Source organism: Saccopteryx bilineata, chromosome 11 (assembly GCF_036850765.1).
Source record: "Saccopteryx bilineata isolate mSacBil1 chromosome 11, mSacBil1_pri_phased_curated, whole genome shotgun sequence".
Lineage (NCBI taxonomy): Eukaryota > Metazoa > Chordata > Mammalia > Chiroptera > Emballonuridae > Saccopteryx > Saccopteryx bilineata.
The window spans coordinates 47,708,418-47,726,865 of NC_089500.1; the positions used below are offsets into that span (position 1 = coordinate 47,708,418).

The 18,448-nt window shown below is 39.7% G+C and overlaps 2 protein-coding genes across 2 annotated transcripts in view; one reads left to right on the forward strand and one right to left on the reverse strand.

The window, feature by feature from the left end:
* USP14 (ubiquitin specific peptidase 14) overlaps positions 1-12,347 on the forward strand; it is a 58,135-nt gene extending 45,788 nt beyond the window's left edge. Inside the window, exons 13-16 of the mRNA XM_066247596.1 lie at positions 1,531-1,659; positions 10,098-10,158; positions 10,849-10,956; positions 11,600-12,347. Coding sequence (XP_066103693.1) covers positions 1,531-1,659; positions 10,098-10,158; positions 10,849-10,956; positions 11,600-11,751 — 450 coding nt within the window. The 3' untranslated portion in view covers positions 11,752-12,347. The remainder of the gene's footprint in view (positions 1-1,530; positions 1,660-10,097; positions 10,159-10,848; positions 10,957-11,599) is intronic.
* A 1,315-nt stretch (positions 12,348-13,662) lies between these two features.
* Positions 13,663-18,448, reverse strand: part of THOC1 (THO complex subunit 1) — a 42,453-nt gene continuing 37,667 nt past the window's right edge. Inside the window, exons 19-21 of the mRNA XM_066247595.1 lie at positions 16,370-16,517; positions 15,374-15,449; positions 13,663-14,885 (exon numbers count right to left, since the gene is read on the reverse strand). Of these exons, the coding sequence (XP_066103692.1) occupies positions 14,590-14,885; positions 15,374-15,449; positions 16,370-16,517 (520 nt within the window). The 3' untranslated portion in view covers positions 13,663-14,589. The remainder of the gene's footprint in view (positions 14,886-15,373; positions 15,450-16,369; positions 16,518-18,448) is intronic.

Below are 18,448 nucleotides of genomic sequence, written 5' to 3' on the forward strand. Positions count from 1 at the left end.
TGTGAAGCATCAATTCTTTGTTGTGGCACCTTAGTTGTTCACTGATTGATTTCTCAGATATGTCTTGACCAGGGTGGGGCTCCAGCAGAGTGAGTGACCCCTTGCTCAGGCCAGCAACTTTGGGCTCAAGCCAGCAACCTTGGGCTTCAAGCCAGTGAACTTTGTGACCTTTGGGCTCAAGCCAGTGACTATGAGGTCATGTTTATGATCCCACACTCAAGCCAGTGACTCTGCTCTCAAGCTAGTGAGCCCGTGCTCAAGCCTGATGAGTCCATTCTCAAGCCGGGGACCTCGGGGTTTTGAACCTGGGTCCTCTGTGTCCCAGTCCGACGCTCTATCCATTGCACCACTGCCTGGTCAGACGTACATTAAAATGTTTAATGAAACAGCCTGACCAGGTGGTTGCGCAGTGGATAGAGCGTCAGACTGGGATGTGGAAGACCCAGGTTCGAGACCCTGAGGTTGCCAGCTTGAGCGTGGGCTCATCTGGTTTGAGCAGTGCTTACCAGCTTGAGCCTAAGGTCGCTGGCTGGAGCAAGGGGTTACTTGGTCTGCTGAAGGCCCATGGTCAAGGCACATATGAGAAAGCAATCAATGAACAACTAAGGTGTTGTAATGCGCAACGAAAAACTAATGATTGATGCTTCTCATCTCTCCATTCCTGACTGACTGTCCCTGTCTATCCCTCTCTCTGACTCTTTCTCTGTCTCTGGAAAAAAAAAAAAATTAATGAAAGAAAAGTTAAAAAATTTTTTTGCCTAAAGTTAGGACCAGATTGAAAATAACCACTGTGATGTTTTCAGTGTCTGTGAGTTTTGCTTTTTTTTTTTTTTTTTTTTTTTTGCTTAATCCCTTGACCTTTTCACCCAGCCTTCTACCCCACCCCCTCTGACAGCTGTCAGTCTGTTCTCCAAATACTGTTTGCCCGAAAATAAGACATCCTCCAAAATAAGACCTAGTGCAATTTTTTTCAAGCTTAGAAATATAAGGCCTCTCCTAAAAATAAGACCTAGTGCATCTTTAGAAGCATAAATTAATGTAAGACACTGTCTTATTTTCGGGAAAACAGGGTAGATTGTACATGAAATAGAGTAACAAGACATTCTTAATGGAATTCAGAGTTGGGCTGGTTATGCTGATGTTGTGTTGACATGACTACAGTATATTATAAATGTTGATTTTTTTTTGTTGTTCAACAATAAATGTGAATTCTTGTTCGTGGAAAAATAAGACATCCCCTGAAAATAAGACCTAGAGTGTCTTTAGGAGCAAAAATTAATGTAAGACACTGTCTTATTTTCAGGGAAATGGTATATGAGTCTGTTTATTTTGTTCACTAGAGACTACATATTAATGAAATTATATGTCACAGCACTGTGATGTTTTCAACTACATAGCTGTCCTGATTTTTATAGTTTTTATTTTGAACTTTGAATTATGAAAGCAGTACTTTAAAAGTATGATAGATATTTTAAATAACTACCTTTGTAAGTCTGTTTATACATTTTTTCCTTTTTGATTTGTATATAGGATGTTAAATTTCCTCTTATGTTGGATGTGTACGAACTATGTACACCAGAACTTCAAGAGAAAATGGTCTCTTTTCGATCAAAATTCAAGGATCTAGAAGATAAAAAAGTGAATACGCAGACAAATACAGTAGGTTCTCATTGCTGATGTTTTTAATCTTAATATTTTAATCTCAATCTTCAATAGTTACTTTGTATTGTTAACCTATTGTAAAAATGGATGGACCTGAATTTTATTTAGCCCATATACAAATCCCACATATGTTGGTGTAAGCTTTTAAAGTTTTTAGTGTATTTTAGTGTAAGAAAAAGAACTCTAGTTATGGTAAGGGTCCTTTATAGAATAAGCTTAATATTTTCAAAATTTGTAGATTACCATTTGTATGTGTAAAGCAGTTTTTAAAAATTTAAAGTTTATTTTAAGAATTATAGAATCCCGTGCAACTATAAGCAAAAACACAAAGAGATCTGGAGTACCTTTTACCCAGTTTTCCCTACAGGGTAACAATTTGCAAATACAGTATCACAACCAGGATATTAACACTGATGCAGTCTGGATACGGTCCATTTCTGTCATTACAAAGATCTCTTGTAATGCTCCTTTGTAGCCAAACCCACTTTCTTTTTGCTCCTACTCTTTCCTTAATTCCTAGTAATTAGTAACTTGTTCTTTACTTCTATATAATTTGTTATTTCAAGAAAGTTATATAAAAGGAATTACACATTTTGTAACTTTTGGGATTTACTTAGCGTAATTATCTGCAAATTAATCCAGGTTGTTCCATGTGGCATGAGTTCCTTTTCTTATTGCTGAATAGTATTCCATGTGGATGTGGATATACCAGGGGTCCCCAAACTACGGCCCGTGGGCCACATGCGGCCCCCTGAGACCATTTATCAGGCCCCAGCTGCACTTCCGGAAGGGGCACCACTATCTCATTAGCCAAAAGCAGGCCCATAGTTCCCATTGAAATACTGGTCAGTTTGTTGATTTAAATTTACTTGTTCTTTATTTTAAATATTGTATTTGTTCCCATTTTGTTTTTTTACTTTAAAATAAGATATGTGCAGTGTGCATAGGGATTTGTTCATAGTTTTTTTTATAGTCCAGCCTTCCAATGGTCTGAGGAACAGTGAACTGGCCCCCTGTGTAAAAAGTTTGGGGACCCCTGGGATATACCATAGTTTTCTTAATTATTCACTTGTTGAAGGACAGCTGTATTGTTTTCAGTTTTGTCTATTATGAATAAGTTTACTGTAGCATTGATATACCAGTTTTACTGTGAACATACATTTTCATTAACCTGGAATAAATAACCCAGGGATGTAATTGCCAGATTGCATGGTAGTTGGGTATTTAATTTTTTAAGATACTGTCAAATGTTTTCTATTATGGCTGTAACATTTTAGTAGTATATGACTAATCCCCTTTTCCTGCATTCTTGCCAGAATTTTGTGGTATCACTATTTTTATTTTAGCCATTAAAATCAGTTCGCAGTGATACCTCATTGTGGTTTTAATTTGCATTTCCCTAATATGGTGAACATATCTTCATTTTTATTTGCCATATGTCTATCCTCTTCAGTGAAGTGTCTCTTCATGTCTTCTTTTTTCTAAGTGTGCTGTTTTTTTTTATTTTTGAATTTTGAGAGTTCTTTATATTCTAGATACTAGTCCTTTGTTGGATATGTGGTTGCCAGATATATATTTTCTCCTGGTCTGTGGCTTTGTCCTTTTTTTTTTGAGAGAAAGAGAGAGAGAGAGGATTGGGGGAGGGACAGACAGGAAGGGAGAGAGATGAGAAGCATCAACTCATAGTTGTGGCACCTTAGTTCATTGATTGCTTTTTCATATGTGCCTTGACTGGGGTTCTCCAGCCCATCCAGTGACCCTTTGCTCAAGCCAGTGACCTTGGACTCACGCTCAAGACCTTGGGCTTCAAACCAGTGACCCAGCGACAATGGGGTCATGTATATGATCCCGTGGTAAGCCGGTGATCCTGTGCTCAAGCTAGTGAGCCCGTGCTCAAGCCAGCAACCCTGGGACTTTGATCCTGGATCCTCAGTGTCCCAGGCCAATGCTCTGTCCACTGTGCCACCGCCTGGTCAGGCTGTAGCTTTGTCTTTTTATACTAAGTGTATTTTGCAGAGGGAAAGTTTTTAATTTTAATATAATTCAGTCTGGTGGGGTTTTTGTTTGTTTGTTTTTGTTACTCTTGCTTCTGGTGTTATATCTAAGAAGGTCCAGTCAAAGGCTATGAAGAATTATGCATATGTTTTTTCTAAGATTTTTATAGATTTAGTTCTTTTAGGTCTTTGACTCATTCTGGGTTAATTTTTGTATCTGGGATGAGGTACAAGTCCAGATTCATTTTATTAATCCATTTCTTAAAAGCAGTTGGAATTTTGATGGTGATTACATTGATCTGTATATCAATTTGGGAAGTCTTGCCTTTTTTATAGTATTAAATTAAATTTGCAGTCCATGACTTTGATAGGTCTATTTATTTAGGCCTTTAATTTTTTCAACAATGTTTTATAGTTGTTAGTTATATTTATTTCAAAGTATCTTATTTTTTGGTGTTTTTGTAAATGGCATTGCTTTCTTAATTTCATTTTTGGGCTATTCATTGTTGATCTTGTATTTCCTACTTTGCTGATCTGTTAGCTGTTTCTTTTTTTCTTTTTTGAAAGGTATTGTATAGAATTGCTGTTAATTTTCTTCAAATTTTTGGCAGAACTGTAGTGAAACAATGGGGCTTGGAGATTTCTAACAGTTTTTTAATTATAGATTCAGCATCCTTTCTAGTTATGGGCTATTCAGATAATCTTTTTTATAGTTTTTTTATGGACTTGACCTATTTCATCTAGCCCAGTGGTTGGCAAACTCATTAGTCAACAGAGCCAAATATCAACAGTACAATGATTGAAATTTCTTTTGAGAGCCAAAATTTTTTAACTTAAACTATATAGGTAGGTACATTCCTTATCCAGGTAGTGCCTGCACGCGGTGTTTTGTGGAAGAGCCACACTCAAGGGGCCAAAGAGCCTCATGTGCTCGCGAGCCAGTTTGCTGACCAGGGATCTAGCCTATCAATTTATTTGTGGGTTAGTCCCTAGTATTCATTTTATTATACTTTTGATGTCTGTAGGGTGTATAGTGATATCTGTCCATGGTTTCATTCCTGATATTGGTAATTTCTTTTCCCTTTTTTTTTTCCTTTCATCTTTTCCAACTGTAGAGGAGATTGACAGATTCCCGCATGCATCCTGACTGAGATCCACCCAGCAACCCCCATCTGGGGCCAATGCTCTGTCCTTGTGGGGCCATGCTCACAGCTGAGCTATTCTTAGTGCCTGAGGCAGAGGCTTCCTGGAGCTATACTCATTGCCTGGGGCTGATGTGCTTGAACCAGTTGAGCCATGGCTGCAGGGGTGTGTGTGGGAGAGAGAGAGAGAGAGAGAGAGAGAGAGAGAGAAAGGGTGAGGGGTGGAGAAGTAGATAGCTGCTTCTCCTGTGTGTCCTGACAGGGAATCGAACCTGGGACATTCATATGCTGGCCAGTGCTCTATCAGTGAGCCAAATGGCCAAGGCCCTGATATTGGTAATTTGTGTCTTTTTATTTCCTTTGTTAGTCTTACTGGAGGAGTGTCAGTTTTATTGATCTTTCAGAGAACTGCTCTTTGTTTCTGTGTCTAACTTAATTTCTGTTTTTATTTTCTTTGCTTGCTTTGGGTTTTTTCTTTTTTCTTTTATTTTTTTAGAGAGACAGACAAGAATATCAATCTCTTCCTGTATGTACCTTTACCAGGGATCAAATAGGCAATCTTTGAACATTGGAATGATGTTCCAACCAACTGAGCTATCTGGCCTGGGCTTCTTTTTTTTTTTTTTTTTTTTTTTTGTATTTTTCTGAAGTTGGAAACGGGGAGGCAGGCAGACAGACTCCTGCATGCACCCAACTGGGATCCACTCGGCATGCCCACCAGGGAGCAATGCTCTGCCCATCTTGGCAGAGCATTGCTTAGAGAATGGCCCATCAGAGCCATTCTAGCGCCTGAGGCAGAGGCCACAGAGCCATCCTCAGCACCCGGGCCAACTTTGCTCCAATGGAGCCTTGGCTGTGGGAAGGGAAGAGAGAGACAGAAAGGAAGGAGAGGGGGAGAGGTGGAGAAGCAGATGGGCGCTTCTCCTGTGTGCCCTGGCCGGGAATCGAACCTAGGACTCCTGCACGCCAGGCCAACACTCTACCACTGAGCCAACTGGCCAGAGCTGGCCTGGGCTTCTTATACTAGGTTTTTAAGGTAGTGGAGCTTAGTTTTGATCTTAGACTCTTTTCTATTTTCTAATATAGGCCTTTAGGGCTCTACCTTTCTTTCAGCAGTGCTTTCACTGTGTCCCACAAATTCCATTATGCTTTACTTTCATTTTCATTCTGTTCCTTGTATTGTTTCCCCTGTCTGTCCCTTGAGACTTCTCTTTGATCTTGAATTTAGAATTATCTTAGTGTCCAAGTGTTAGAAATTCTGTTAACTTTCTGTTACTGATTCTAGTTTGATTCCATTGTAATGAGAAAACATACTTCTGTCATATAAAGTTTTAAAAATTTGTTGAGGTTTGGACTAGATGTCTCAGGATGTGATCCATCTTAGTGTATGTTCCATGGGCACTTGAAAAGAAGATGCATTCTGTTGTTGAGTGGAATGTTCTTTAGGTATTGATTAGATCCAGTTGGTTGATGGTGGTGTATTTTTCTATAACTTTTCTGTTTTCTGTCTAGTTCTATCAGTTTTTGAGAGGGAAGTGGTGAAGTCTTCAACTAAAATTATGGATTTGTGCCCTGGCCGGTTGGCTCAGTGGTAGAGCGTCAGCCTGGCGTGCAGGAGTCCCGGGTTCGATTCCCGGCCAGGGCACACAGGAGAAGCGCCCATCTGCTTCTCCACCCCTCCCCCTCTCCTTCCTCTCTGTCTCTCTCTTCCCCTCCTGCAGCCGAGGCTCCATTGGAGCAAAAGATGGCCCGGGCGCTGGGGATGGCTCCTTGGCCTCTGCCCCAGGCGCTAGAGTGGCTCTGGTCGCGACAGAGCGACACCCGGATGGGCAGAGCATCGCCCCCTGGTGGGCGTGCCGGGTGGATCCCGGTCGGGCGCATGCGGGAATCTGTCTGACTGCCTCCCCGTTTCCAGCTTCAGAAAAATAAAAAAAATAAATAAATAAAATTGTGGATTTGTGCCTGATCTGTGGTGGCACAGTGGATAAAATATCAGCCTGGAACACTGAAGTTGCTGGTTTGAAACCTTGGGCTTGCCTGGTCAAGGCACATATGGAAACTGATGCTTCCTGCTCCTTCCCCTTCTCTCTCCCTCCCCCCTTCCATCCTCCCTCTCTTTCTCTTTCTCTCCTCTCTCTAAAATGAATAAAAATTTTTTACAAAATTGCAGATTTGTATGGTTATCTATTCAGTTCTGTCAGCTTTTGCTTTGCATGTTATGTAGTAGCTCTGTTATTTGGTGCATATGCATTTATGATTGCTTTGTTTTCTTGGAGGAGTGAACCTTTTATTATGCATTCGTTCTCTCTGTCCCTGGTAGTTTTCTTTGCTGTGAAGACTACTTTATCTGATACTAATATTGCCACTGCAACTTGGTTTTTGTTAATGTTTGCATGATAATACCTTTTTCTTTTTACTTTAAAATTTCCCATACTGTGTTGTTTGAAGAGAGTTTTTTATGGATAGTATATAGTTGGATTATGTTTTTTAATCTACTGTTAACTGATTTTTACTTTTTTTATTTTTATTTTTTTTTATTTTTTTTCATTTTTCTGAAGCTGGAAACAGGGAGAGACAGTCAGACAGACTCCCGCATGCGCCCGACCTGGATCCACCCGGCATGCCCACCAGGGGCGACGCTCTGCCCACCAGGGGGCGATGCTCTGCCCATCCTGGGCGTCGCCATGTTGCGACCAGAGCCACTCTAGCGCCTGAGGCAGAGGCCACAGAGCCATGCCCAGCGCCCAGGCCATCTTTGCTCCAATGGTGCCTTGGCTGCAGGAGGGGAAGAGAGAGACAGAGAGGAAAGCGCGGCGGAGGGGTGGAGAAGCAAATGGGCGCTTCTCCTGTGTGCCCTGGCCGGGAATCAAACCTGGGTCCTCCACATGCTAGGCCGACGCTCTACCGCTGAGTCAACCGGCCAGGGCTTTTTTATTTTTTTATTTTTCTGAAGTTGGAAATGGGGAGGCAGTCAGACTCCCGCATGCACCCGACCGGGATCCACCTGGCATGCCCACCAGGGGGCGATGCTCCACCCATCTGAGGCGTTGCTCTGTTGCAGCCAGGGCCATTCTCTACCACTGAGCCAACTGGCCAGGGCCTGTTAACTGCTTTTTATTTGTATGTTAGACCATTTACCCTTAATGTAATTATTGATGTGTTAGTGTTTAAATTATTTTTTTTTCTGTATTTTCTTATTTCTGCCTTCTTTTAGGTTACTTGAATATTGTTTTATAATTCTGGTTTGATTTATGTATAATGTACTTGAACATATTTCTTTGTATAGCTCTTTTGGTGGCTGCTATAGGTATTACATTATATACAGTTGACTCTTAAAACAATGCAGGGGTTAGGGGTGTCAGCCACCCACATAGTCAAGAATTCATGGCCCTGGCCGGTTGGCTCAGTGGTAGAGCGTTGGCCTGGCGTGCAGGAGTCCCGGGTTCGATTCCCGGCCAGGGCACACAGGAGAAGCGCCCATCTGCTTCTCCACCCCTCCCCCTCTCCTTCCTCTCTGTCTCTCTTCTCCTCCCGCAGCCAAGGCTCCATTGGAGCAAAGTTGGCCCGGGCACTGAGGATGGCTCCATGGCCTCTGCCTCAGGCGCTAGAATGGCTCTGGTTGCAACAGAGCAACGGCCCAGATGGGCGGAGCATCGCCTCCTGGTGGGCATGCCAGGTGGATCCCAGTTGGGTGTATGCGGGAGTCTGACTGTCTCCCTGTTTCCAACTTCAGAAAAATACAAAAAAAAAAAAATGAATTCATGTGTCACTTATTTTGATCATCTGCATACACAGATTCCTAATCACCACTTGATACAGAACAACACTATTTTGAACTGTGCAGGTCAACTGGGAAAAAACAACTGTGTGTAAGTGGACCTGCACAATTCAAACCTGTGTTGTTCAAGGGCCACCTGTATATAAAAAGGAATGGTTGACTTAATTGTATTTTTTTGTTATAGGATCCTTTGACTTCTTGTCATTCTAGCTATCTTTAAACAGCTTGCATTGTCATCATTATTACAGTTTTCAAGAACTTTGTGCCCAGAGGCCTATATGGGCTGTTTAATTTTTTTGTATTGCACATGGAAATGGGTTGATGTGGGGAGTTCCCACTAAAGATTCTTGTTTAAATTAGTAAATCCTGTCTCTTTTACAAAATATAGGTAAATATCTGCTGAATTAAGCACTCTAGTTTATTTGGGCCAGAGTGGCAGGTAGTCATGGCTTAATAGATTTAATTTTAGTTGCAGTGATTTAACTTTTTTTTTTTTGAGGCAGGCCTTTTTTTTAATGTGATTTTATAGTATTTTGGTAAAATGAAGTTATAGAATTGGGTTTTTCTTTACTAGCTTAGAGCACTGTTTATCTGTACTGCTGTATTCACAGGAGTGCTGTAGCTTTAGTGGTTTAACATTGGTCCTATAATTAGAAGGGTTATTACATATACAAGGTTACATGTTGTTCAAGTGTCAGACCTTTGGGATTCCAACTGTTTGGTAACTGTAGGTATATCAATCTTAGCAATTGTAAGGCATACCATATTTGTCTTTGTTTAGCCTCAGTGCTTTGCATTGTAGACAGTAAATATATGTGGAAATAAATACAGGTATCTACCACTTTGCTTTATAAAAGACCTACCTATTTTAGCTAACTTAAATCTGAAGAGGAATTTCACTTTTATGAAAAAAGCCATTACCATACTAATGTAGATATTTTTGCCTTTTTTTTTCAAGTGAGAGGAAGGGAGATACAGAGACAGATTCCACCATGCACCCCGACCAGGATCCACCTGCCAACCTGTCTGGGGCCGATGCTTTCAACATCTGGGGCTGCTCGCAACTGAGCTATTTTTAGCGCTTGAGGCGGAAGCTCCACAGAGTGATCCTCAGCGCCTGGGGCTGACATGCTTGAATCAAATCCAGCCATGGCGTGGGAGTAGTGGAGAGAGAGAGAGAAAGAGAAAGAGAGAAAAAAGGGGCAGAGGGAAGGTGGGTGAAGCAGATGGTCACTTCTCCTGTGTGTCCTGACCAGCAATCAAACCTGGGACTTCTACATGCTGGGTTGATGCTCTACTGCTGAGCCAATAGGCCAGGGCCTTATTTTGCTTTTTGTAAAAGTGAAGTGGCATAATGCGAACTTTCTGACAATCAGGAATACTTTTCACTTTATGCCAGTTTGGCTGATGAAAGTTTTCACAGGAATGCTCTACTTTCAGATGCTGGGCAACATGTACTCCATTGAGAATGCAAATTTTATTTCTGATATGGTTTAAAATAAAACATCTCGTTTCTTTCAGAGTGACAAAAAGAGTAGTCCCCAGAAGGACATAAAGTATGAACCGTTTTCTTTTGCTGATGGTAAGTGAAATTTTCAATTGTGTTTTTGTGTGTGTGTGTGTGAAGGTAAAATTACTGTCTTCTTATATATCTGTATTTTTAGATATCATACTATAAAAAAAAGTCAGCTTTCATAGAGTATATGACCATATAGTTCTATGAATGATGCCATAGTTCTTAAAACAACTTGCATGAAATCTTAACTTTGATTGGACAATAGTATCTTACTGGATTCTTTTCCCTTTATTTTCTTTTTCTTTAAAGTGAGAGGAGAGGAGATAGACTCCTACATGTACCCTGGCCAGGATACACCTGGCAACCCCTGTCCAATACCAATACTCAAATCAATTGAGCTATTTTTAGTGCCTGAGGCTGACACACTCAGACCAACCGAGCTATCCCGAGTGCCTGGGGCTACACTCAAACCAATCGAGCCACTGGCTACAGGAGGGGAAGAGTGAGAGAAAGGGGAGAGGGAGAGGGGTGAAGCAGATGGTCACTTCTCCTCTGTGCTCTGAGAATTGAACATGGATATCCATATGTCCAGCTGACGTTCTGTCTACTGAACAACCAGCCAGGGCCTTACTGAATTCTAATAATAGAGTAGTGCTTCTCTAGGCTAAACATCAAAATTGTTCTTACTTGTTACCTGGCCTTAGAAGTCATGTCTGTTTGTTTCTCTGCTATTACTGGATTTATATCTTTCTTTAGACATTGGCTCCAATAATTGTGGATACTATGATTTGCAAGCAGTTCTAACACATCAGGGAAGGTCTAGCTCTTCAGGTCATTATGTATCATGGGTGAAAAGAAAACAAGGTAAAGATTTTGTTATTTTAAATTGCTACTTTTTAAACAATTTGTTTAGTATAAATTTTATAGCAAAGCGGTTCTCAAGCTTTCTGGTCTCAGAACCCCTTTATATTCTTAATTATTGAGACCTTTCCAAAGAGCTTTTGTTTGAGGATTATATTTGTTACTTACTGTGATATTAAAACTGAGACGTTAGTTCATTTAAAACTTCAACTATTAAATCCATTACATAAGTAACATTTAAAAAATAAAACTATTTTTCAAAAAAATAATAGCAAGAAATGGTATTGATTTACATTTTTATGTCTTTTTGTCTGGCTTAATAGGAGACAGCTGGATTCTCCTGCTTGTTTCTGCATTCCATCTCATACTTATTACACATTGTGTAACCTCTGGAAAATTCCAAAGCACACTTGAGAGAATGGGGGGAGGCATTTATTTAATGCTTAAGTAGTGCTGTGAAAATCGTTGTAACCTTTATGGAACTCCTGAAATGGTGTTGAACCTGAGTAGTCCCTGGATCATGCTTTGAGAACTGCTTATATGGTAGATGGAATACTGCTGTGCATAGTACTAATACTTTTTTTGAAATAGAACTCTGAAAAAGTTGTGTGTGATTTTAATTTTATTTTCCTCTCTCCTTCTTTAGATGAATGGATCAAGTTTGATGATGATAAGGTCAGCATTGTGACACCAGAAGATATTTTGCGGCTTTCTGGTGGTGGAGACTGGCATATAGCGTATGTTTTACTCTATGGGCCTCGCAGAGTTGAAATAATGGAAGAGGAAAATGAACAGTAATCCTCATTTTAGCTGTTTATGCTTAGGTGTGAAATAAATGTTATTTGTTGGTCATTTCTATAATCCAGAGTTTTAGAAGAAGATATGTAAGTGGTTTCCCTCATGTGGAACAAAGAGGGCGGAAGCAGACTCTGGGCGTCAACCTAAAAAATGACAGAAAACTGCCTTTGGACTGTGCTGCCCTGTAGAAAGGCAGCACACCTGTATAAAGGTGGCAGGAAGACATTTTTTGAAAAGCTTATTTCTTGCATTAATTTTTAAAAATTCTGGGTTGAAATGCCTTTCAACCATTACCTTCTGTGATAACTTTCCCTGCTTTCTTCAGCTCAAGATTCAGCAATGAAATGTTTATTGCACACCTATTACTGTTATTTGTTGTTGTTCTTGCATGGTTCAAACCACAGGTAATTCAGTAACTGTCCATCCTTAGCCTTATCTAACAAATTTTGCCAGGAAGATGGAAAGGAAGTGTCTCTCTGATTGTGCTCTCAGTGCTGCTGTCTGTACCCCATGGGAACGTGGATACAATCAAGTATTTGGCCAGCCTAGTTGTTGCTGGCTTTTCATGACTTTAAAATAAATTGTGATCAATAGTACATTTGACTATACATACATTTATTACTGTGTCTCTGATGTACTATGGTTTGTACATTTAACTTTGCAGTGGTTTTGTAGTAATCAACCTTAAAAAATGTTGACAGGCTTTCGTTGCTTATTTTTAGAAAATGGGGATATTTAATAAAAAAAAAAAAGAGGGATTAACAGTTTTTGACCTCAAGTCTTTTGTCTGTTGAGTTGGCTGAAATTCTGATGTTAACCTGATAGTTTTACTCTGCTAAGCATCCATTTAAAAACGTTACCTTCTTTGCCTGCTAGCATTACATTGTTTAAAAAAAAATGAGAGTTGTAAGAGCAGTGGAATTCTTTGGATGCTGAATGCAGCAGTTATTAGATCTGTTCTTTGGGTCACTTGTTTATTTTTACACTCCTATCAATTTCCAAAATCAATGTCTGTTACACAGTTTAATATCAATGATTTTTAAAGTATAATAGAAATACCAAGAGTTTGAGGTATTTCAATGGTAGGGTTAATATATTCTAATGAGTTTCTCATCTTTGTTTTGGGAGCCTTGTTAAAGAAAGGATAGAGTATTACTTAGAATGTTTGATTTTGAGTTGGATATTTATAATTAAATTTTGGGGATTATGATGAAGTCTTACCTTTGCTTATGTTATTTTAATGCTCTGTAGAGCACAGCCCTGACAACTAGTAGATTCCTAGAGAAAAATAGCCTTTTGCCTCTCGAGTTTGAGCAATGTGATATAATCTGGGAACCCTATGGGATATAAAATAAGCATTTCAGGGAAACTTATTTGTAAATAGCGTCTTCAGCTAACCCTTATTTTAATTATTGGCAATTGTACTCCCCTTGCTTTGAGGGAGGGTGCAGAATAGGGAAAATGAGACCATAAGAATTGTGCTGTTTTATATATTGGTATGATGCTTGTAACTTCGGGGTTTTTTTATTCACTGTCTTATTTGACCTGAACAATTCTGAGGACATAATTTAGTGATTAAATCTTGATTTTCAGATTTGCAGGATGCTGTAGCTACTAGAGATCAAGTGAGATATGTTTAGAACAAAGTATATAAGCCTTGTATGGAATTAGAATTTAAAATTCTAATTCCTTGTCATTATAAAAAAAACTTGATTTTATTTGATCCAAAAAAGCATTATTCCAAAGATAGTTTAAGATATATATGAGAAATTGGACTTATACCAGTGTTGTTTAAACTAGTAAGGATATTTTAGAATTGAGCCTGTAAGGTCGAAAAGTGTCCTGACTCCTGAGCATGCCTTACACGTATGCTGTGCCACTACTAGTACTGAGGCCCTTTTGATATGAAGGCTGTGCTGTATGCTGTGTGACTAGCTAGCCAAGGTAAGCCCAAGCAAGAACATTTAGAGTAGCTGTTCTTCAGGGTTCACAATACTGATGACCTAATCTTAGACTCCTAAAGGGTAATGCTTATATGAGACTAGAAGTAGATGGTTCTGTCTCCAGCTGTTACTACATAGAGCTCTGCTGTTTAAAGGGTGCTTTCACACTTCTCATTTGAACTTAACAATCCCTGAGGTATGCATCACTTTAAACGATTTGAGAGGCTAAGTAATTTTTGTAAGGCTAAAAGAACTAGGTTTTAGATTTTACTCTGTTTCTTTTAAAGTTGATTGTTGGCACATTTTCTGTAGTGGGCCAGGTAGTAAATATTTCAAGCTTTTGCAGGAAAGAAGCCATAGATAATACCTAAAATTAATCAGCATCGCTGTGTGCCAATAAAAATTTATAAAAAAAAAATTTTACTTATAAAACCAGGTGGTGAATGGACCATTGTTTGCTGATCCTCTGCTTTAAAGCATGAATGAGACTAGAGCAGTCATGCTGTTTCAGTAAGTCTTGTTCTGGGATTTTCAGAATAGCAAGTTAAATTTGATGATTACTAATGGCATGCAGATACTAATTTGGCATAGTGTATTTTAGGAAACACTGTACCCCAAAATGTTGCTTATTGACTTCATTATGAATACATTTAATTTATTTAACAAAAATATATTGTGACCTTGAGGTCACTTTATTTTGGCTATTTCCCCAACCTACTCCTCCCCTCCTCCCAAAACCCTGAGGTCAGTTATCAAGAGCCAAACCTTGTTCTTAAGAGCACCAGCCAACTGTACAACTGTTATAAAAATGTTTATTGTTTACCAAAACCAGTGGACCTCTTATCAAATGCTGCTTGGTAATAAAATCTTATCACAGTTTTAATAAAAAAAAAAGCTAACTATTTGTCTCACTGTCATTAGTTAGACTTTCTGCAAGGTCACTCAACCCAGACTTAGTCAGTGCACTGATCAGATTCTCAGGTGTTGCATGCACTCCCTCTTGATCCTGCCAGGCGACCAGTAGCTGCCTAGCTCTCATCTTCACATCCTCACTGTCACACTCAATCTGTCTAATTTCTGAGTCTTTCATTTCTAAGTAGGGAGCCAGGATCTTCCAGTGTTCACCCAATTTGTTGGCAAACACCTCTATTTGTTCCCCTGTTACAGGTTTGTCTCGCCGAACATCAGGACCTAGAAAACATAGGAAATGTAAATTATTTACAAAGTATAAGGACATGAACAATTCAAAGTAACAGCAGAAAGGGGCGATGGCCACTGAGATATTAATCCCCTTTAATAAGCTTAATTTAAAAAAATTCCTTTTTATATTTCTCACGGATTGAACACTGTTCTTAATGATCACAATCATAAGGAAATCAATCAAAGCTAAACCTGTTGCCTCAATATAATTATGGCTTCCCCTGAAACCAGATTCCCCCGTCTCCCCAAGAATAACCTTCAAATGTGTAAAGTACCTTTCTTCCCATCACTTCCAAATTTTACTATATGAAACATGGTACTTTAAATTGTCAAGCAGTGCTTTAAATGCTTCACTGTAAGCAACAGCTAAGATACACCACAGAAGTTGAGAAGTAGACCAAATTAAATAATGTACCTCCCAACAAAGAACCATAATCTTTCCCAGTTTTCTAAAACAGCCAAGAAAATTTGATTCTTACTTTCATTTTCCTTCAGTAAAGCATCATTGTCTTCCTCATCTTCATCCTCACCTGTTTTGATTTCTTCAGAAGGAGGCTAAAATGAGTAAGAAGATTTAGAAGAATGCCAACTTCTAAAACAACTGGGGATTTGTTTAGATAAGCGAGACTGTGACATTCCAAGTACAGGGCCCACCCAGAACTCTACTCCTGAGAGTGAAATGAGAGAACACCAGGTAAGTATCACAGGTGGTACAGTGTTGACCTGGAGGAGTGTATGGGGAAGACCTCAAAGTTGGAAAGATTCCTCTTGCCCCCAACCTGGGAAGATGGAAGCCAGTAGAAAGGATGGTAAAATGATTTTTTTTTAGATTTTTAAAAAAATTTATTCATTTTTAGACAGTAGAGAGAGAAAAGGGGGGAGGAACAGAAAACATCAACTCCCATCTGTGCCTCAACCAGGCAAGCCCAGGGTTTTGAACCAGCGACCTCAACATTCCAGGTCACACTATCCACTGTGCCACCACAGGTCAGGCTAAAATGATTTTCAAATACCTAGCATATAGTAACAATGGTCTAGGGAAGACTGAGGTTGAGCAATTGTGTCCTTAAAAGTTTCTGAGTGATTTTATTAGGTTTTATGCATTGAGTATCATGTTGTAGTAACACGAGAAAACTGTACTGGAAAACAGAACAGTAGAAAGGCCAACTTGCCTACTGCTACCCTGTCTTTGATAAAAGATGATAAAATACACCAACAAATGGAGACCAGTAGTAATTTACCCTAAAGTATTGTAGACTTAAATTACATGCTCTCTAAAATATTAAGGTTAGTTTATTAATTTATGTACTTCCTATGAAGTGTACCCTCAAATCCATTTTTACCTCACTCTAAAATACGGGAGTTTGTGGATATGTTTTTTCACATAATTTCAGCTCTTGCTCAAGTAACAATAGCACTTTTAAAGAAGATACCATTAACTAAAGGATATGAAAAAATTGACATATAATACTTACTGGTAATTCCTTGGCTAGCTTTATTACCATGTTTTCAAGATATTCTGGCAAACTTTTGAACTGCTGGTTAGTTGGCTGGAAGAAGTGAGGGCTTCTCCGTGCTAATAGTCTCAGAGCTCTCCAACCATAATTTGAATTGTTCACAGCCCTATAAAAAGAGATGTCAGTCTTAATTTATAATTTCTCTATTCCCTTCTAGTTAATGTAACTCACCACAAAATTCTGTAGTCGAAGCAGCTGAAGGCACCATTCTTCTCACTCTGATCATATTCCCAAAGAACCACAGTGTGCATGCAGTTCACTTAGAAATACTAACAGAAACCAACAGAATCTGAAGGGGCAGGTTTGCATGCAGCAAGAATATTTTAGAAGTGTATATGTATTTAGTTAATTGTAAACAGGTGTCTGGTACTGGCTAGATGCTTTATATGAAGTACAGAAATCTACGTAGTTATTGAGGGAAAAAAATGAATTCATAATAGGTTGACCGTGTTTGTGAGTTGTTATCCATATTGGCAATGTCACCTACCAGTGTGAGTTCCAGAATATGAATCTTTGTAGCATTCTATTCCCTGTCAATTACACAGACTTTATTTTCCAGAGATTCATCCCATCCAAGTTTTTAAACTAAAGGCTACCACTTTAAAGAAGAATCTATCTAGTTGTACCTAAAATAATAAATCAACATTCATTCATTCATTCAACAAATACTTGTTGAGCTGGGCACTCAGGAGTCGTGGAGACCTACGTTCGTCCTGAACATCTGAGGCACTACAACATTGCTGTTTGGAGCAGGGCCCCTGAAGCAAGTAATTTTCTGGCTCTGTCACTTACTAGCTGAGAACTAAAGTACATTATTTAGCCTCTGCCTTAATTTCTTTAATTGCAAAGTGGAGATGGAGATACCAGTTTCTCTCTTAGAGTGTATAAGGCAAGTGCTTAGGAAGTAATTACTGACAATAAGTGTGGAATCTGAGCCAAGCATCAGTAACTGATATACAAGGATAAAACAATGTCAGGCTGTGGTAAGGATGAGAATATGAGAAATGAGAATTTCAGATGGTGACAGGTGGCATGAAATAAATACAACAGAGCTGCACTACAGAGGGAAAGGGGAAGAGCTTGGTCAGGGAAAACTGCGCAATAGATTAGAGCTGAAGTGGGAAACCAAGCTAGAGGGTTATCAGGAGGGACGTTTCCAGCCAACAAATGGCAGGTACAGAGGTGTTGAGGTGGCCATACCCTATGGATGAATGAACTGAACAGAAACAGCTGGTATGGGTAGAGCAGTAGAAAATAAGCAAAAAGGTGTGACTGGATAGGTAGATGTGAACCGGATAAAGGAGGTCTTTTAGAACTTGGGAGGTTGCATTTCATCTTAATTTTCTAGGCAATAACTGGGAGATTTTAGGCAGGAGATCTGACTTGTGAGTTTAAAGATCACTGTCTGATGTATGGAGAACTGACCAGAACTGGTCATGGCACCCTTTGCGCAGTGCCCAACTACCTATATGTCATGCATGGTTCAAAGTAAATTGTCTTAATCCTCAAAATGGCCTGGTGAGGGTACTATTCCTATTTAATAGATGAGGGCAGAGCAGAGGGGTTAAACTAGCCCTCTGACTTAGTAGCCAAGCCAGTTAAGTGGTAGAGCCCCAGGAACTAGGCGTTCTGACCGAAGGGCCCCTGCCCTTAAATCACACTGCTATAAGGCCTATTCAAAACCTAGGGCTGTGGAGTTCACTTAGGTGGAGATTGAATCTTGAAGTTACTCCAAAACTTGAGAGGCAGAGGATTGGGGAGCCAGCAGTGGAGACTGAGAAACACTGAGCCGAAAGTAAATACAGTAGAAGCTGTAATCTGATGGAGGTCAAGAGAAATGTTATCTAATGAGGGAGAGTTCAACCAGGGAATGCTGCCGAGAGGTCACAAAAGAGGTGACCTGACAGGAAGAGACAGCCGGGGGAACAGGCTGAGGACACTGGGGGGCCAGGAGAAGCAGCAATGAACACTGTTGAGCAATCCAGGCATACCTTCAAGATCGTGTGGGTGTGGTTCCAGACCACTGCAATAAAGTGT